General features: G+C 36.7%; 1 protein-coding gene across 6 annotated transcripts in view; it reads left to right on the forward strand.

Moving 5' to 3' along the window:
* Positions 1 to 11,716, forward strand: part of ZNF674 (zinc finger protein 674) — a 29,217-nt gene extending 17,501 nt beyond the window's left edge. For 4 of the 6 annotated variants that reach the window (XM_074324016.1, XM_074324017.1, XM_019717409.2 and 1 more), the window contains 2 exons: positions 2,617 to 2,637; positions 8,772 to 11,716. In XM_074324016.1, coding sequence (XP_074180117.1) covers positions 2,617 to 2,637; positions 8,772 to 10,264 — 1,514 coding nt within the window. In that variant the 3' untranslated portion in view covers positions 10,265 to 11,716. The remainder of the gene's footprint in view (positions 1 to 2,616; positions 2,638 to 8,771) is intronic. The other 2 variants (XM_019717410.2, XM_074324019.1) reach the window with 1 other exon arrangement.
* Positions 11,717 to 19,056: the final 7,340 nt, after the last annotated feature.

Below are 19,056 nucleotides of genomic sequence, written 5' to 3' on the forward strand. Positions count from 1 at the left end.
AATTCCTACACTAAACTCTACTTAGTTGTGAAGAAATTTTTAAATTAATTGAATTCAATTTATTCATATTTAATTTGAGAATTTTGCATTAATGTTCAGAAGTGAGATAGAGCTTAGATTTTCTTTCCTTTTACTGTCCTGTCATTTTGGTACCCAAGGTTATACTAGCTGTATGAAATAGAGTGGGTACTTTTCCTTCTTTTTTCTAGTTTCTGAAACTGTACTGACTGAAGTTTACCTGTTTTTGAGAGTTTGATCGCAATCATCTACAAAAACATCTGGGTAGGATGGCTTTGTTTAAGGCAAGACTTTTGATTACAGAGTGAATTTTATCATTTTAAAAATAATTACTGATTTATTCAAATTTTTCTGTATCTTCTGTCAATTCTGGTCATTTTTCCAGACAATTGTTTCATCTGAGATTTCAAATTTACTGACCTAAGGCAGTATTCTCTTTTGATTAAAAAAATAGATTTCATTTTTATCATGTCTGAGTTTTAAAGAGTAAAAACAAATGTGGTAAAACTATAAAGAAAGTCACAGGCACGATAAACATAAAATTCAGGATCGTGATTACCTGAGAAGAAAGAGAATGAAATGGGCACATGAAGAACTTCAAAGGTAATGAGAATTTGTTTTTTAATGAGTGGTGGATATGCATGTATTTTTATATCACTATTCTTTATAATTTACCTATATCTTACAAAAGTTATTTAGAATTTCCTGCTATGTAAGATTAAGACTTAGCTCACTTCATTGCTCCTTCCACTCACACACGTACACACACAAAGATTTCTTGTTCCCCCACGTTCCCAATATGATTATACCATAACTGTGGTTTCCATTAGTACCATTGTTTACAACATTGTGACGACATAAACACTATACACAGCTGAGCCATGTAGTAATCTATGATTAATTTACCTTTACTACATAACTGTTTGTTTCCTTTGGTTAATAATTGTCTTATTTCTTTCATTTGCTTCTTTTTCTATATACTTGCCACCAGTTCAACTTAAATAATCCATGAGCAGTTGCCTAGACTGACTCTGAATGCTTCCAGAGTTATAAAGTGTTCCATCAATGTCATACCCCCGAGTTTATCTGGAGCTGTCTGACTGCTCCCTTCTGAGTGGATTCTCCTCATTCCTGGGTGTACAACCGCCATCCCGATGTCTCTCTTCACCATCATTCTGGGGATTCCCTCCACTTTCTCATTGTTGGACTCCCCATTTGCTTTATGCCATGCCTTCTTCCACATTTCATTGGAGCACATTCTTCCAGTACTTTCCTTAGAAAGAATGTAGGTCCATGGGAAGTAAGTTTTTTGAGATTTTTGAATATCTAAAAGTGTTTGTTATATCTTCATCCTCAATGGAGAATTGAGCATGAGGTAGAGCTCTAGGATGGACATGTCTTTTCCTTAGACTTTTGAAGGCATTACTCCATTGTCTTCTGATTTTAATGTTCCTTTTGAGAACTTTGAAGCTATTCTGATTATTGATACTTTCAATTTTTTTTCTATCTGTAAGCTTGTAAGACTTTGCTCCTTTATCTCATGCCCTGTGCTATTTCTCCATGTGCCTTGATGTGGGATTATTTCACCAGTATGGCTGGGCACTTGGTAGGAGATAATCTCTACAGGGATGGATGCTCCTTTCTCATGCAAAGCCAAGATGCTGCAGGGCTAGATAGCCAAGTGCATGTGGCAAGTCCAAGACAAGTGCAAAACAAGTCCAAGTGGCAAGCAAAGCTTTTAAAAAATCCCTTTTTACCTTGTCTGTGGGAGATTCCAAATTGACCCACTAAAAATAGGCACCTCATGCCAGAAAATCATCAGCCTCTAATGGTCAGGCATCTAGACTCCCAGAGGACAGGTGTTTAGCAGATCAAGCAGGCAAAATAGTGTATCCACATAGGGAACCTTCCAAAAGCTGAGTTCTCAGACTTCAGCCAGCTGTGTTAACTCCTCCCTCCACATTACCTTGATCGGTGGTTTTTACTGCTTCATGTGGATTTGAGTTACCATATGGTGTCCTTTCTTTTTGGGAGCTGAGCTCCAAGTTAGGCCAAATAGTGACAACAATCTGGGGATGGAGCTTTTGGTGGAGCTCCAAAACAGGTCAGCCACTCAGGTTGCTGTGAGGCTGCCAGTTTTCACCCCTCATGGACCATGGAGTTGGGGAACCAGCTGTTTGAGGTTGGGGTGGTGGTGCGGTGGGTAGCACCAAGTGAAACACCACAGACTTAGTGGTTCTTATTGAGGTTCACTGGTTCTTCTTCAGTAACTTCTTACTAATTTGTTGTGTGCCTTTGGTTAATTTCCAAAGTCCTGAAATGATGGATTTTGATATTTTTTCCAGTATTTTCATTGCTTTCATGGGGGAGAGGATTTACTGAGGTCATCACCCCACTGTTTCAGAAGTCTTGCCTTAGGCATTTCTCTTAAAACTACAGAAAAGTACAGAAAATCATAATCATAACAAATAGCCTTGTACTTACCCCCCACAGTTAGCAAATGTTAACATTTTGATATTTGATGTTTGTTTATTTTTAAAATAAAAGTGAAGTTCTGTTTTCCCCTCTTGAGTCCTGCTCCCCTCATTCTCTCCCTAGGCAAACAATATCAAGAATTTGGTGAGTATCCTTCTAATCCATGTTTTCATACTTTTACTACATTTATTTGTATTTATAATCAATGTCACATTCTTTTTGTAAATTTACCAGATAAGTGTTCTCAAACGATAGGGGTCTTTCTCCAACTTTCTTTCTGTATTCAGTATTGCCCTTTGAACTTTACCTAGGCTGATAGTTACATTTAGTTCATTCATTTTAATTCCTGTAAAGCATTCCAGTATCTGAGTATCACAGTTCATTAATACATACCTCTATTGTTTGTTTCTAATGCTTTGTTGCTGTTCTTGTATATGTATCCTGCTTCACATTTGCAGAATTTCACTATGGTATAACTACAAATGGAATACATAATAGAGTATGTATGTTTTCAACATTACTAGATGTGTTACCTTTTTACTCTCATAGGATCGATTTGCCTCGTATATTTAAGAGGTTTGCATCTATGTAAGTGAAATTGCTTTATAATGTTCTCATAATCTGTCCCTTTTTGCTTTTGTCATCAAGATCATTCAGTTTTGTATAACATTAAGCATTGTTTTACCAATTTTCTTTCTGTTGTTAAGTGTCAGATATGTATCTTTCCATAATTTTATTTTCAATATTTCCCTCTCACTTTACTCTAATTGCCTTTTGAAAACAAAGAGGTGATTTTTAGAAATGCAACTTATTCTGGTTGACTGTTAATTAATATTTATTTATTGTGCTGTTACTATATGGATATTTCTTCTTTTATTGTATTTTCTATATATCCTGCTTTTCTTTACCTCTTTTTTCCTGTCTTTGCTGGATTTTCTGTACCTCCCAGCTTTTCCCCACTTTGGTCATTTTCCTCCTGAATAATTCAAGTACTAGGCATTATTCTTAGCCAGACTTTGTGTGTAGCAAATTCTCTCTCTTTTCTTGTCAAGAAATGTCTTTATTTTGTTATCTTTCTTTGTGACAATTTATCTAGGGATAGAGTTTTAAGACAACAGCTTCTTTCAAGACTTTGAAAATATTCTTTAATCTTTTGCCTTTTTTTTTTTTTTTGCTGATAAACTCTGATGTTGATCTAATTGTTTCTTTATAAGTGACTTAAAAAAGTTCTCCATAGTAGCTTTCAACACTTATTTTCTGACTTTAAAGTCTTGTGGTTGCAGTGAACTGTGTCTAAGTGCAGATTTGCTTTTATTCATTTTTTATTAAATATATTTTCCTTTAAACAAAAATAGATCTATTGCTCATAACAGCTTCATTTTTTGTTTTTTCAGTTTGTTGAAATTCTATTTATTCTTTTAAAAATGTTTTTATTAAAAATATAGCTAGCATACAATATTATATTAGTTTTACGAGTATACCATAGTTATTCAACATTTATATACCTAAAGAAGTAATTGCCATAAATCCAGCAACCACCTGACACCGTACCACACTATAACAATATTATTGACTATATTCCTTATGCTGTGCATTACATCCCCATTACTTATTTGTTTTATACCTGGAAATTTGACCCTGTTATATCCCTTCACCTTTTTCTCCCCTTTTTAAATTTTTCAATTACAGTTGACATTCAATATTGCCTTATATTAATTTCAGGTGTACAGCATAGCGGTTAGACATTTATATAATTTGAGAAGTGATTCCCCTGACTATTCTAGTACCCACCTGCCACTATATATAGCTATTACCATATTATTAACGATATTCCCTATGCTTTACTTTACATCCCAATGACAGTTTTGTAACTACCAATTTGTACTTCTTAATTCCTTCACCTTTTTCACCCTACCCACCAGCCCCCCCATCTATCACCCCAATATACCAGTGTACATCTGATACCATACATAGTTATTACAATAAATTATTGACTATATTCCTTATGCTATATCCTACATACCCATGACTACTATGTCACAGCCATGTTTTCTGTATCTATGAGTTTGTTTCTGTTTTATTTATTTTGTTCTTTGGTTTCCACATATAAGCGAAATCACATTGTGTCTGTCTTTGTCTGACATACTGTCCTCAGCACAATACCCTCCAGGTCCATCCATGTTGCCGCAGATGTCAAGAATCCATTCCCTTCCCTGGTCAAGCAATATTTCATTGTATATATGTACCACCTCCTCTTTATCCATTCATCTACTGATGGACACCAAGGCTACCTCCACATCTTGGTCATCGTAAACAATTCTGTAATGAACATGTGGATGGAAACATCCCCTCAAAGTAGCATTTTAGGTTTCTTCAGATAAATACCCAGAAGTAGGATTACTGGGTCCTTCTTTGTCTCTTGTTATGGCCTTTGTTTTAAAGTCTATTTTGTCTGACATAAGTATTGCTATCCAAAATTTTTTGTTTGTTTCCATTTTTATGAAATATCTTTTTCCATCTCTTTACTTTCAGTCTGTATCTTTCAATCTGAACTGAGTCTCTTGTAGGCAGCATATGTAAGGGTTTTGTCTTTATGTTCATTCAGCCCCTTTATGTCTTTTGATTGGAGCATTTAATCCATTTACATTGAAAGTCATTGTTGATAGATATGTAGTTACTACCATTATTTATATTTTCTTTGTTATTTTTTAATTTTTTGTTTCTAAGAAGTCCCTCTAACATTTCTTATAATACTGGTTTAAAGGTGGTGATAAACTCCTTTAGCATTTATTTTGTCTGGGAGGCTCTTTAAATGATAGATAACCTAGCTGGATGGAGTAGTCTTGGTTGTAGGCCCTTACTTTTCATCACTTTGAATATTTTGTCCCAGTCTCTTCTGGCCTGCAGAATTTCTGTTGAAAAATCAGCTGACAGTCTTATGGGAGCTCCCTTATAAGTAATTAGTTGCCCTTTTCTGCTGTTTTTAGGATTCTCTCTTTGTCATGAACTTTTGCCATTTTAATTATAATGTGTCTTGGTGAGGGCCTCTTTGGGTTCATCATGTTTGGGACTCTCTGCGCTTCCTGGGCTTGTATGTCTATTTCCTTTGCCAGGTTAGAAAAGTTTTCAGTCATTAATTATTCAAATAGGTTCTCAATCCCTTGCTTTCTCTCTTCTTCTGGTACCTCTATGATGTGAATGTTGTCATGCTTGATGTTATCCCTGAGGTCTCTTAAATTCTCATGTTTTTTAATTCTTTTTTCTTTTTGTTGTTCTGATTGGGTGTTTTCTGCTACCTTATCTTCCAAATCACTGATTTGATCTTCTGCTTTGACTAGTCTGCACTGATTTGACTAGTCTGCTAGTGATTCCTTCTAATGCATTCTTCAATTCAGGCATTGTATTCTTCACTTCTGATTGGTTATTTTTATTATTTCTATGTCCTTTTTTATGCTTGCTATCTCTTTGTTGAAGTTCCTTGAGCATCCTTATAACCATTTTTTTGAACTCTTTATCTGGTACATTGCCTGCCTCCATTTTATTTAGGTCTTTTTCTGGATTTCTCTCCTGTTTTTTTATTTCTTTGTTTCCTCATTTTGGCTGGCTCTGTTTCTTTCTGTGTATTATGTAGATCTGCTACATCTCCGAGTCTTGGCCAGGTGGCCTTATGTAGCAGGTGCCCTGTGGGGCCCAGTGGCACAGTCTCCCTGGTCACCTGCTCCAGATGCTCCAGGAGTGTCCCTTGTGTGGGTTGTGTGTGCCCTCCTGTCATATTTGAGCCTTGATTGCTAGTGGCATGTCGTTGGGTGGTACTGACCCTCAGGCTGTCTGGCTCTGGTGTTTGGCCACATCCACAGCTTACGGGCTGTGTGGGATTTGCCCCAGCATGGTCTCATGCCTGCTGAGACCACCTTTTGGGTGAGCCACTTGGGCTAATTGGGTGGTGCTCTGCTGTGGTCTGAAGCCACCCTCCAAGTATGTTGGTTCTGGGGCCTCTTGAGAGGGGCCCTGGTGCATGCCCAGGTCACCCACTGCCTGTGACCAGCAGGGGACTACCTGGTAGGAGTTACAAAGTGATCCATGGTTGGTCACTGCCTGTGCTTAACCTGGAGATATGTGCGAGAGGCCACACTGTGACCCAAGGATGCCTGCCACCAGTACCAGGCCTGGGGTAGCTCTGGCAAAAGCCAGGACACCCTGAGACCTGCTGCCACTTGCCAGCTCCTGTAGATTCAGCCACTGATAAAGCCTCTGTGATACATGAATCTGGTGAGGTGGGGGTCTCAGGGAGCCACCAAGAGTGGGAAAGGTTGTGTTCACTAGGTTACTGTAGATTCTGGTTTGGTGCCAATGTTCAGCCTGGAGCTACTCAGCAGAAGTTTCAGAGCACACCGAGGCTAGTTGCTACCCTCCTGGGACCTGCAGACCCTGATAGTTATCTGATTTGCTTTTATTTACTATATTAAGGACTCTGAGCATTCAGGGATAGGATTCATACCTTTCTTCCATTCTAGAAAACTATCAGTCATTGTCTCTTTAAATTTTGCTTAGATCAGAAATCCTCAAGACCACTATCACATTCAGAGATTCTTGAGAAGGTCTCATGGGAATTGGCATACAGTTGTATTTACATCTAAGATTTATTACAGCAGTGTATTGAGAATATACAGCTAGATCGTAAGAGAAAAAAAACACACTAGTAGAGTCTGGAGGAATCCATGTGTAGGAATCCTTATACTCCCTCCCATGAAGAGTCACAGGGCACACTTCTCCCAGCAGTGGAAATTCAGCAATATGTGTGATGTTTATCCCCAGGGAAGCTGTGTTTATCCCCCGGGAAACCGTAGTTTTTATTGGAGCTGGTCAGATACGCAAACTCTGCCTAGCACACAACAAAATGCCAGACTCCCAGAAGAAAAGGTAAAGTTCAGCATAAATTATATTGTTTGTACAAGTAGCCTTATCAGCTAGAAAATGGTGGAGACATTCCTGAAATCCACCAGATGTCAGCCAACAGCCAACCTTGCAAGCAGGACTTTCTAAGTTGAGCAGTCTCAGGACTTCTCTGTTAACCTGTTGCTTGGCATATTGCCCCTCTCCCTTTATTCTTCCAGTTGGATTTTGTGTTAAACCTATGTTGAAACTTATTTCTCTTACTATATTTCCATTTTGTTAGCTCTTTATGCTCCATTTTGGGTGATTTCCAAAGATCTGTCATCTAAATTTGTCTTTACCTGCAATTAGTTCAACCTCTGTCTACTGTCCAACCACCCTAGTTTTTTTAAATTTTATAACACCTATATATACTGTTTTATATTTATGTTTCTTTTCCCCAAATTTTTTGTTTTTAACCCATAGTCCAGTTCTTACCTGATGTCTTTGAATACTTGAAATGTTTTTATTTGAAAGTCCATGTAGTTCTACTACATACACATCTAGGAATGTGGGAGTGTTTTTAAATGTATCTTCTGGTTCTCTCTCATGATGTTTCATTTCCTTGTGAGGTTTTAAATTGCTTACTGTGAACTCTTCCATGATAATTGGTTTTCCATAGACATTCTGTGAGCCCTGAGCTATAAAAACATAAGACTATATTAGGTTGGTGCAAAAGTAATTGCACTTTTTGCAATTATTTTTAACATTTTAAACCACAATTACTTTTGCATCAACCTAATACCTTTTGGAAAGTTTGCCACTGCTAGGAATCTACTATTAAAAGGAGCAATTTTTAGGTTAATTTTTCAGCTTGTTGTCTCTGTACTACACTGATAATCATTTGGATTGGGTTACAAAACTAGGTTTCTGAATTTTCATATATAATATCCTTCTTTCCAATTTCCTTGACCAGTGGGGAGTTTTTCTAGTTCCTGTTAAACAAGCATGGAAGCCCCTTGTGATTCCATCTTTTAGCACACATTACATTCCTGAACATTTATGCCCTGTGGTCTGGATTCCCCTGCAAATCCCCAAGCTTCAGTTTCTATGCACCCCATCACTTTAAATTCCCACTTCACTTTTGATACATTTCTTTTCTTGATATTGAGCTTGACTGTGTATTAAATTATTTTTGTTAAATATGGGCCAACATTTCTTTGTGTTTCCAGTTAGGGAAGGTGGTGGTGGTGGTGGTGGTGGTGGAGCATAGGGAGGGTCCATCCATATGAGCTCAAGTTCATTAGTAGGAGTTCACAGCAGGACATTTATGAATTAATTTTGTCCTAGAACATTATAGTGGAAAACATTTACAAATTTAATGATTCACTGCATTTTCCCCCTAGAATTCTGGAAAGTTGGTAACCAGATAGATAACCACAAGGAAAGCCAAGATAAACCTCTGTGGCAAGCTGCATTTACAGACAAGGAAACACTGAAAGATGAAAGTGGCCAAGAATTCAAAACATGCAGAAAAATTATTTATCTCAGCACAGACTTTGTTTCTATAAGACAAAGATTCCCTAAATATTATTCATGGGAAAGGTGTTCAAAAGATAATTTAAACTTTCTTAGTCAAAATAGAAGCTATGTAAGAAAGAAAGATGATAAATGTCAGACATATTGGAAATTATGCTTCCATTCTAATATTGACAAAACTCAACCAGCAGAGAAATTCTTTGAACCTAATCAGCATGTAAAAACCTTCCACCCTAAGCAAGCCCTTAATAAAAGTCAGAGAATTCAAACTGGGGAGAAACTCTATGAATGTTCTGACTGTGGAAAAGTTTTTATCCAGAAAGCAAACCTTGTTGTACATCAGAGAACTCACACTGGAGAGAAACCGTATGAATGTTGTGAATGTGCAAAAGCTTTCAGCCAGAAGTCAACCCTCATTGCACACCAGAGAACTCATACAGGGGAGAAGCCCTATGAATGCAGTGAATGCAGGAAAACTTTTATCCAGAAGTCAACTCTGATTAAACATCAGCGAACTCATACAGGAGAGAAACCATTTGTATGTGGTGAATGTGCAAAAGCTTTTAAGAGTTCATATCATCTTATTAGACATGAAAAAACACACATTAGACAAGCATTTTATGAAGGTATCAAATGTGGAAAGTCCAGCCTGGTGCATCAATTGACTCATATGGGTGAGAAACCTGAGTGCATTAAACATGGGAAACCCTTTGATGAGAAGCCCACCCCCGTTAAACATCAGAGCATGCATAGAAAAGACAAATCCTATGAGTGCAGTGAATGTGGAAAAAGCTTCAAGGGAAAATCACACCTCTCTGTTCATCAGAGAATTCACACAGGAGAGAAACCCTATGAATGTAGCACATGTGGGAAGACTTTCAGTGGAAAATCACACCTCTCTGTCCATCATAGAACTCATACAGGAGAGAAACCCTATGAATGTAGACGATGTGGGAAAGCCTTTGGTGAGAAGTCAACCCTTATTGTACATCAGAGAACTCATACAGGAGAAAAACCCTATAAATGTGGTGAATGTGGGAAAGCCTTCAGTGAGAAGTCACCACTTATTAAACATCAAAGAATTCATACAGGAGAGAGACCCTACGAATGCAGTGACTGTAGGAAAGCGTTCAGTAGGAAGTCAACGCTCATTAAACATCAGAGAATTCACACAGGAGAAAAACCCTATGAATGTAGTGAATGTGGGAAAGCCTTCAGTGTGAAATCAACTCTCATTGTACATCATAGAACTCATACAGGAGAGAAGCCCTATGAATGCGGAGAATGTGGCAAAGCCTTCAGTGGGAAGTCAACTCTCATTAAACATCAGAGAAGTCATTCAGCAGATAAAACCTCTTAATCCACTTGAGAGTGGGATAATTTTCCTAATAGTTTTACCTCATTATGTCAATTAATCCTGGGAAGTAACCTTATAAATGTCAAAAATGTCATAAACTCTTCACATATTATTTAGTGTTTATTTAACTTAATAAAATGGCACAAAAGTATAATTGAAGAAGCATATAACAGATGTGATCACTTCTTCACCCAGAATTCTTACCCATGAGTGGCAAATTGTATATCAAAGAATTCAAAAGTTGCAAAACTGTGAGTGTGTTGTTGTGGGAAAGCCTTCAGAGAGAATTTAAATGTCATTCCCAATCAGTATTTATGCTGAGGAAAAACTAAGAATTTAATGAATTTAGAAAACCGTGTTAGAAATTATGAGAGAAATGCGTTCCATATTCTATACCAAACATTTTGTGGAAAAGGTGCAGAGGTGGCAAATAAGCACTCAGTTATAATATTAAGATATGTTCATTGTGGAGTAGAGTATATTTTTGAAAGAACAGTATAATAAAAGAACAGTATAATAAAACATAAAATATTAATCCTAGCTAGGGCAAACTCCCAGTTTATTTCTTAAGCAAATAGGAAAATTGCTTCCTTAAATAGAGTGAGAGACTATGAGTTAGCATGATCCCTGAAAGGAGCTCAAACAGGAGATCTTACACATATTTATCAGCGTCTTCAGTGCAGAAATGCAGACCCCTTACAGGAAAGGCATATAGTAAGCTTTGACACACCTCACTTAGGAGCAGTGTTTACAACTTAATATTTTTTCTTTTGAGAAAGAATAATCATTTCATGGTTACATTTTATGCCTCATTTTACGAGGCAATAAAAGATTTTTAATTTTCAGTGTATCTCCCATCAAAGCAATATTATTTAAAGTAGAAAAAATAGAAGAAAATTGAATATCCAATAAGCAATTGATTTAAAATGATATATCAAAAAAGTGGAATGATATGCATCAATTAAGAATTATCCTTTACTATGTTTGAGGATTTAGGGAAATGTTCATTGTAATCTGTTAAGTGAAAAAAACAACAACAAATTATATAATAAAACAATGTACTACATGATTTACATTGGGAAAAAATACACAGAGGATGGATATTCACCATTTATATCAGAGCTGGGTGGTAGAAATATAGCAGTTTTATGATGAGCAAAATTATATGCACAATTATACATAAACATATATTTGTATTATATTTATGTTTTTTTAGGCCTCTGTGTGTGTGTGTGTGTGTGTGTGTGTGTGTGTGTGTGTGTGTAGGTAGGTAGGTAGGTAGACACGGAGAACAAAAAGTTAAGAAGGAAATACACCAAATTATTAAGCAAATTATCATTTGGTGAAGGAATTACACTAAATTATTAAGAAAATTATCATTTGGGTGTTGAGATTGTTGATGATTTTTAAATTTAGTCTCCAGAAAATACCAATAAAATAAATTGTTTAAAGTAATGTTGTATATACTCGATTGTTTTCCTGTCCATTTTCCCATTCAGCTTTGTCTTCAATATATGACATAATTCTCTTCTAAAAATGACCTCAATTTCATGTATGTGTACACATTGCCTATTCATTTCCCATGTGGTTGTCTGAGTCTATGGTTTTGAGTATATATTTTGCATCTTGAGAATAGGTTTCCTGTGATTTTAATGTATGTGGGGGGTCTTTTTTTGATAAAAATAAAAGCATTTCCGTAGTTCTTTACTCTGTAACCACCAACTCCTGTGACAAATCCTGCTAACACATTTTGCAAGTGAGGAGAGATGTAGTGAATGGTCAAAATTACCACAAGTAATGAGACAAAACTGACTCCTGACACCAAATAGAAAGCTCTTTTGACTATGATATTTGTGAATGCTCATATTCCCCTCTTCTCCTTGTCCTATTGTCAGCAGTTGTATTAGGCACACCCTAGGTGACCCCAGTGGATTATGACTTATATAATCCTTTCCCCTTAAGTGTGAGCAGAACTGAGACTTTCATCTAGTCAATAGATTATGGCAAAGGTCGATGGGATGTCACTCTCATGACTATGTTATGTTCTATGACTCCATCTTAACAGACTAGAGAGAAATTTTCCTTGCTAGCCTGATGCAAAGCAGCCATGTTGAGGAAGCCCACGTGACAAGGAAATGGAACTGCAGCTGGCTTCAAGGACCCAAGGGAACCCTGACCTAAGACAGTGAGACTTGAATGGCAAGATTGTGGAGACGAGAAGAAAATAAGCCTGATAGATTGAGCTACTTTTTCCCACAAGGAGCTCACTGATTTGTAAATGACCTGGCACAGATTGAGATGCATAGCAGCCAAGTGCCTGAAGTACTAAGCAGAGCTTTCAGCAGAATCATGTGCCAAAGAGGTCAAATTTGGGGTTCAGATCCCACCAGTGATGATGGACCCTGGTAAATACCACAGACATTCCGTTGGTATCTCTGAAGGATTTTACCTAGGAATTAGGGGAAAGTAAATCTTTAAAAGATTGCTATCCCACCTTGAATTAGTTCACTAACTGAATTAAGGTAATTTGCCACCACTATAATTGCCTATCAGAAACTAAAGATCATCTACAGCTCTAAAATTTCTCATGCACAGTGATATTTAATTAAAACTTTCCAGGCACACCCAGAGTCAAAACTAAGGAAAAAGTGGACTGTGTAGAAGTAAACCCACAGCTAATACAGACATAGAAGTTAAAAGTCATAGTCTTTAACAATAATATAAACAAGAAATTTGTAAAAAAGGAAATTCATAAGAATTCAAATTATTTTCAATAATTATTTTTTTTGCTTAGGTTTTTATTTTCCTAGAGTTTGTAATTGCCCCCTTTTTTTCTTGTTTATCTTTCCAGGGCCACAAACATACCATCTAATTCTCCTCGCTTGTATTAGAATTCAGGATAGTTATTAACTTTGAAGTGGAGGATGCCCAATTAGGGTCAATAGCAAGCTACAGACTTTCTTCAAAGAATAGTGTTCTGCAGATGTATTGCTATGCTCCAAAATCCTCATGAATGTACTGTGACTCACACACAGGAACCTTCCCAAGGCTCCATACGTCATTGCTGTCTGCCACAGACACTTCAAGCACCATATGACATGCTAGGTCATATGGCCCAAGGGACAGTATGCATGGTAGACATGACCTGTTTCAAAGTGTCTTTCTCTGGGCCACACTGAAAATTGGCAGTTTTGTGGGTTATTCAGTAAAGGAACTGAAACAGCATGTCAAAATGAGTTTTAGGGTGCCTAACAGAGTCCCGTAACTAACCAGGAATGGTTTTCCAAAAGTAATATAATTCTATTTCAGATTCCATAGCCTGATTCCCAAATCCCAGGGACCTGATCCTCATACTGCATCTTTTCCCGCCACTGACGCCTTGGATACCAGAGGTCAGCCAGATCATATGGTCCAAGCAACAACGCTGCTCACACTATAGCTTGGGCTTGCTGCAGAGACTTTCCTGCTCTAGGCCCCATTCAAAGGGAAGCCTTCTGTGTCACCCGGTATACGGGCCAGAGAAGTATTTCTAGGTGTGGAATATGTTACCTACAGATTCCAAAGAGGCCCACGAGGTGCTGTGTTTCTCTTATGTGAAGTGAAACTGTGTGTGGTTGAGGTTGGGGTAATTTAAATTCATTGTCCAGGACACAGCTGGTTCTGCAGTGTCTGGAGTGATGAACTAAACAGAAGTATGATAAGGACCACCACGCCTTAACCTCTGTATTCTTTAAGTCTTTAATGGTAGTACTAACTCCATCATCCCCCTAGGGTGCAATATTGTTTTCAATGTAACATCTTGGTTGGTGAGGGAGGGAGGAGGCGGAGGTTTCCATTTTGTTTTCCCCACTATGAAAGCTCCAACCACAGAAGCCAAGGACCCAAAGTGGACATTAGTCCAAGTGCTAAGTATATGAACTTTAATTATATACTTGGATACTGGGGAAATGGCCACTGGGTAGGTCTGCAGATGCAATGGTCCACTGTGAGTAAGATTTAAGCCAGGACTCCTTTTATTACCTGGACCAAGTAAGTACCCTCCTCCCCCATCCCAACAAAATGGCCATGATGAAGCTTTGAGTGTCTGGGGATTAATGTCAATTCAGAAATCTTTGTCCATACCCTAAAAATATCTGGGTATTCCCCTATCTCCAGTGTATAGTCACCGAAATAAATGCCCTTAGGTTACTTTGCAGAGGGACTAAGGTAAGCATTATGATATGTGTTTGCTACCATGTTATAGGGAGGGTCCTTCCTCTGAGGGACATGGGCACCTCTCCAGACAATTGGTTCCAGAGCTGAAATTTGAGCAAGGGACACTCTCCTTTTAGTGAAGCAATTGCCCTCAGACTCCTACTCTTTGAATCTTGCTTTTTTTATTGTAATATTGAACAGTAGCTCTATTGGGTGCCCATCAACCTTACTCCTCGTGATGCCAGGCTCATCAGCAGACTCGATTCAGCCAAGGAAAGAATTGACGAGCTTGAGGAAAAGTGTTTAGGTTTTACCCGTTAAATATGATATTGGCTGTGGCCTTTTGTAGATGCCCTTTAACAGACTAAGGAAGTTCCTTTCTGTTTTTAGTTTACTGAGAGGTTTTTCTTTTTATCATGATTGTATATTCATTTTGTCATATTATTTTCCCGTAACCATTGAGATGATCATATTTTTCCTTTATTCTGTTAATATATTTAGTTCAATTGAATTCTGAATGGTAACCTCACATTTATTTTCATATATTACTGGATTCCATTTGCTAACATTTTGTTAACCATTTTTACATCAATATTCATGAAGTTATTAGTCTATGCTTTTCTTTCCCTGTAATTTCTTGGTCTAATGTCAAAGATAATGCTGGTCTGAAAAGTTCATTGGAAATTATTTCCTCCTTATTTTCTTAAAGAGCTTGTATAGGATTTATATTATGTCATTATAAAGTTGGAGGACAATCTCCATGAGACCACCCTCACTTCTGACACCAATTGTTCTGGGGTCCCCAAGGTCATTGAACACAAAGGTTCAATAATTAGAAGGCCTCACATAACCCATTGAAAGTAATTATTCTCGTGATTATGGTTTATTGTAGCTAACGGATACAGATTAAAGTCAGCCAAGGGAAGAGATATGTAGGACAGGGTCCAGGGAAATACCCAGCATGCAGCTTCCAGTTGTTCTCTCCCTGTGGAGCATTACTTTCCCGGCATCAATTTGTAGCAGTATTCACAGAGTATTGCCAGCCAAGGAAACTCACCTGAGTGTTGGTGACCAGAGTGTTATTGGGGTTCCCTGATGTAAGCATGGTTGACTTCCCACATGACAATCACAGTCTCCAGGCCCTCAGGAATTCAAGCTGATACTGCATGACTCAAAGTCACCACAACTATCAGGCATGGCATTCCAAAGGCCTAGAGATTACCTCCCAGAAACCAAGGGCAAAGGCCAGACCTCTCTCTGGGCAAGATTCAGTTCTTTACTATCATCGTTAAATGTTAGCTAAGACTAGCCAGAGAAGCCATCCAGCCCCTGGAGTTTTCTTAGTGAGAAGATTTAAAATTATAGATCCAATTTCTTTAACAAGTAGAGAGCTATTCAGATTCTCTGCTTCTTTTTGAGACAAATTTGATAATTTGTGTCTTCCAAATAATTTGTTCACTTCTTATAAATTGCCTAATTTATTGACATAATTGTTCATAGTATTTTATATCATTTCATATATACATATGATGTACCTTCTTTCATTCATGATATTGATCATTTGTATCTTTGCTCTTTTTTGTCAGCAATCTAGCTGGAGGTTTGTCAAGTTTATTGCATCATTTCTGACATGAAGTTATCTTTTATTCCTTACCTCATCATGCTCAATACCAGTAATCATTAGGTAAATACAGATCAAAACCACAATGAGATACCACTTCACACCCATTAGGATGGCTATTATCCAAAAAATAGAAAATAGCAAGTGTTGGGCAATGTTGCGGAGAAATCAGAACCATTGTGCATTGCTGGTGGGAATGTAAAATGATGCAGCTGCTTTGGAAAACAGTATGGCAATTTCTCAGAAAAATTAAACATAGAACTACCATATGACCCAACAATACCATTTCTGGGTAGTATATACAAAAAAAGAATTGAAAACAGGTACTCAAACAGATATTTGTACACCATGGTTCATAACAGCATTATTCAAAATAACCAAAAGGTGGAAACAGCCCAAATGTCCATCAACAGATGAATGGATAAACAAAATGTGGTGTATCCATACAATGGAATATTATTCAGCCTTTCTTAAAAAGCAAGGAAATTCTGACATATGCTACAACATGAATAAACCTTGAGGACATTGTAAGTGGAATAAGTCAGATACAAAAGGATAAATATTGTATGATTCCACTTATATGAGGTACCTAGAATAGTCAAATTCGTAGAAACAGAAAGTAGAAAGGTGGTTTCTTGGGGCTGGGGGGAGGGGGAAATGAGACGTTATTGTTTAAAGGGTACAGAGTTTCAGTTTGGGAAGATAAAACAGTTCTGGAGATGGGTGGTGGTGAGCGCATTACAATGTGAATGTAGTTAATGCCACTGAATATTGGTCTATAGATTTCTCTTCTTGTGATGCCTTTATCTGTTTTTTTTTATATCAGGGTAGGGTAATACTAGCCCCATAAAATAAGTTGGGAATTATAGCCTACTCTTTTATTTTTTGGAAGAGTTTGTGAGGTGTTAATTCTGTAAATGTTTGGTAGAATTCACCAGAGAAGCCATCTGGGCTTTTCTCTATGAGAAGTTTTTATTATTATTATTATTATTATTATTATTATTATTATTATTATATTACTATTACTACTACTACTACTACTACTAATTCAATCTCCTTACTTTTTTAAAAAAAATTTATTTATTTGTGTTTTTCCAGGACCCATCAGCTCCAAGTCAAGTAGTTGTCCCAATCTAGTTGTGGAGGGCGCAGCTCACAGTGGCCCATGTGGGGATCGAACCAGCAACCTTGTTGTAAGAGCACCACGCTCTAACCAACTGAGCTAACCAGCCTCCCCTCTCCGTACTTTTTATAAGTCCATTAACATCTTCTATTTCTTCTTGAGAAACTTTCAAATGTTTGTGTCTTTCTAAGAATTTCTTTATTTTGTATCAGTTATCTAATATGTTGGCATACAATTGTTCATATTATCCCTTTATAACCCTCTTTATTTCTGTAAGGTCAGTGGTAAAGTCCCCTCTTTCATTCCTGATTCAATGATCTGAGTTTTCTCTTTTTTCTACCTAAAGGTTTGTCAATTTGTTGATATTTTCAACGAATCAATTTTAGTTTATTGGTTTTCTTTATTGATTTTTTCTCTATTTTACTTATCTCTGCTCTAATCTTTATTATTCCCTTCCTTCTACTAGTTTTGGGTTCAGCTTGCTTATTTTTCTAGTTTCTGAAGGTGTGAAGTTAGAGTATTCATTTGAGATTTTTCTTTTTTAATGTAGTCATTTACAGGTGATTTCCTTCTGAGCACTGCTTTTGCCACATCCCATAAGGTTTTGATATACTGTGTTTTTATTTTCATTCATTTAAAGTATTTTCTAATTTCCCTTATTTTTCCTTTCACATATTGTCTAATTTCCACATATTTGTGAATTTTTCAGTTTTCCTTCTGTTCTTAATTTATAGTTTAATTCTATTGTGGTTGAAAAAGGTACTTCATGTAATATTTTCTCTCTTTTTTTAAATTTATTGGGGTGACAATTGTTAGTAAAATTACATAGATTTCAGGTGTACAATTCTGTATTACATCATCTATAAATCCCATTGTGTGTTCACCACCCAGAATCAGTTCTCCTTCCATCGCCATATATTTGTTCCCCCTTACCCTCATCTCCCACCTCCCACCCCCCTTACCCTCTGGTAACCACTAAACTATTGTCTGTGTCTATGTCTCATTTGTTTGTCTTGTTCTTTTGTTGTTTTTGGTTTATATACAACATATCAGTGAAATCATATGGTTCTCTGCTTTTTCTGTCTGACTTATTTCGCTTAGCATTATACTCTCAAGATCCATCCATGTTGTCACAAGTGTTCCTATATCATCATTTCTTACCGCCGAATGGTATTCCATTGTGAATTTTCTCTTTTTTATTAGTTTCAGGTGTACAAAACAACATAGTGATTAGACATTTGTATACCTCACAAAGTGATAACCCCAATAAGTCTATTACTCATCTGCTACTGTACAGTTATTAGAATATTATTGACTATATTACTTATGCTGTACTATATATCCCTGTGACTATTTTTTAAAATTATAGTTAACAATTAGTATTATTTTATATTAGTTTCAGGTGTATAGCATAGTGGTTAGACATTAACATAATTTATGAAGTGAGCCCCCTAATAAGTCTAGTACCCATCTGACACTAAATAAAGTTTTTACAATATTATTGTCTATATTCCCCCATACTATGCTTTACATCCCCATGACTATTTTGTAACTACCAATTTGTACTTCTTAATCCCTTTACTTCATATAAAATTAATCTTTCTAAATTTATTTAGACTTGTTTTGTGGCTTAGCATGCATTCTATCCTGGAATAATATTCCATTGTATGTGTATGAAAGATTTTGTTTATCCATTCATCAGTTAATGGATATTTGGGTCATTTCTACTTTGGGCTATTATGAATAATGCTGCTAATGATATTAACATACCAGTTTTTGTGTGTATGTATCTCTTTATTTTTCTTGGGTATATACTTAAAAGTGGAATTGCTGAGTCAAATGTTAACTCTATATTTA

The sequence above is a fragment of the Rhinolophus sinicus genome, chromosome X, assembly GCF_036562045.2.
Source record: "Rhinolophus sinicus isolate RSC01 chromosome X, ASM3656204v1, whole genome shotgun sequence".
Classification (NCBI taxonomy): Eukaryota; Metazoa; Chordata; class Mammalia; order Chiroptera; family Rhinolophidae; genus Rhinolophus; species Rhinolophus sinicus.